The sequence below is a fragment of the Amphimedon queenslandica genome, unplaced genomic scaffold (genome assembly GCF_000090795.2).
Source record: "Amphimedon queenslandica unplaced genomic scaffold, v1.1 AMPQUscaffold_13089, whole genome shotgun sequence".
Lineage (NCBI taxonomy): Eukaryota > Metazoa > Porifera > Demospongiae > Haplosclerida > Niphatidae > Amphimedon > Amphimedon queenslandica.
Window position 1 is genome coordinate 30,090 of NW_003546675.1, and position 2,236 is coordinate 32,325.

A 2,236-nucleotide genomic window follows, 5' to 3' on the forward strand; every position below is an offset into this window, starting at 1 on the left:
TATTATTGGCCGGACAATATAACTCAAACTAATCTAATAGTAGTAAGCAGATTAAAAAATATCCTGTACTATAGTCTATGAGTTTACTAAAAATGGTTCCAAAATCACCCCCCCCCCCATTTTTATTACATTTTCTGATACATATTGATGTCCTTATGCAGTGTAGAAAGTTTGAGCTAAAATTTTTTGAGTTATGACAATTGCACAATGGAGTTACAGTAAGTTTTTTGTATAACTAACAAAAAAGATAACAAATTGATCATGTAATGATGTAATTAAATATCTATGTAATCATTAAAGCGATACTAATGAAAAACTACAAAACTATAATAATTTTTACTTAGGAAGACAATTTTAATATGTTCCTTTTGTACACGAGGCTGTAAGTCTACATGATCAGTGCTTATAATAAAGAATGAAACAGATTTTATTATTATTTTTACCTTTGAAGTAAAAGCTAAATGAAAAGTGAAACCACTACTGTCCCAGCTACTACACCAAATATCCAAGGAAGGACACAATTTGATCCACCAGGTCTATTACTGGTAGTTGTTGAAGTACTGGTACTTGTATCTGTAGCAAATAATAATAATAATAATAATAATAATGATAATAATAATGATGATAATGAGAGCTCTGCTTTCTCAACTACTTTCTACTACTACTACTACTACTAATAATAATTACAGTAAAAATATTACTAAATTTCATGAAAACCAAATCCACAAATTTTAAAGAAGTGTAAAATATAATTTTCAGGGTCTAGAATACTTACCTGATAAACAAAGAGACTGTTGAGACATCATCAAAGTTGAATAGAAATTTGGAGCTTGTGACGGGCACACTTGTACTGGTAGTACTACAATTTTATAAAAATTAATATGCTATGTATTAGTACATGTACATTTAATTATTTTTTTAATTGACTCGATACACTCATTATGTACCTATGGAACCATTCTTAACAGCAGACCCAATGACATTAGTAATAGTAACAGTATAATTATACACATCTCCTTCAGTGACATTAGTGAATATAAACAGTCTTTCATAGAGACAATCCATTGATGATGATGATTGAGTTAAGTTTGATACTATTAATTTACAGGACAATGGAACAGGCCGGTGATTGATGTAATTATCCTATAAATAATTTTTTAAATGCTCAACATAAGATCATGTATGCATCAGAAAAAATTGCTAAAGATTGGGGTGATTTTGGAGTCATTTTTCATAAAAAAGCATGAGGTATAAGTACAGGACATTTTTAAAATCGGCCAATTTTTAAAATGGCCATAACTCAAAAAGTTTTAGTCAGAATCAGCTCAAACTTTCTACACAACAAAGGTACATCAATAAGTATCAGAAAATGTATTAAAATTTTGTGGTGATTTTTGAGCCATTTTTTGGAAAAATTATGAACCATGGCCAACGGTAATTTTCAGCAAATGGGCTATTGCATGGATTCTGTGTTGTATTGTATCGTATTCTGACACCCATTACAGGATTGTTCTGGTAAGGATTCTGTGGTTATAAACCTGATCTCAAGGATCCTCTATCTGTTACAACAGCTGTCAGAAAGTTAGGGGTATTTTTTTAATATGGACAGGATGCAGCCTATGTATAGCTAAAAGTACATTGATAGAGTAACAACTAACAAGGGATTTAGAATAACCTTTATGAACACCTGCTACATCATACAACAATAATGGCTTGTAATTACCTTAATTGCGATAATGATGGAAGTATTGTTACATACAATAGCCTTGACTTCAAAATCATGTGCTACAGTAGAAACAAATACAGTGTAATACTGTGAACAGATCTATGATTTTTGAATTTTAACTCATTTTTGTTGCACTCACTGTTAAATTGATATTGAGTTGATAAGTTACCCACTGCTCTTCCATAATAATCAACACTATTAACCAATACATCAATACTGCCAATAGCTCCTCCAGTATTATACAATAGACTCATTCCACTGGTAGTATTAACATTAGTTCCATTAATGAATACATCATATGATTGTATACAATCAGCTCCAGTCCAAATTATTAATAATGTATCTGATGATACAGCATTAACATGGAGATAACTGATAGGTATTGTATCTATAATAGGACAAAAAATAAAGAAGTATGTATCTTTTGATGCATCACAAATAAATAAATCATTGTTACTTTATGTAGCTCGCTATAGTAATGTACATTCTTAATTTCCCACTTCCTCCCTC

The 2,236-nt window shown here is 30.4% G+C and overlaps 1 protein-coding gene across 2 annotated transcripts in view; it reads right to left on the reverse strand.

Annotated features, from left to right (window-relative positions):
- Nucleotides 1-215: 215 nt before the first annotated feature.
- LOC109585303 (uncharacterized) overlaps nt 216-2,236 on the reverse strand; it is a 10,447-nt gene continuing 8,426 nt past the window's right edge. The window contains exons 3-8 of one of the 2 annotated variants that reach the window (XM_020001314.1): nt 1,866-2,114; nt 1,724-1,785; nt 948-1,143; nt 776-859; nt 444-573; nt 230-388 (exon numbers count right to left, since the gene is read on the reverse strand). In XM_020001314.1, coding sequence (XP_019856873.1) covers nt 458-573; nt 776-859; nt 948-1,143; nt 1,724-1,785; nt 1,866-2,114 — 707 coding nt within the window. In that variant the 3' untranslated portion in view covers nt 230-388; nt 444-457. Of the gene's footprint in view, nt 389-443; nt 574-775; nt 860-947; nt 1,144-1,723; nt 1,786-1,865; nt 2,115-2,236 lie in introns of both variants that reach the window. The other variant, XM_020001313.1, reaches the window with a different exon arrangement.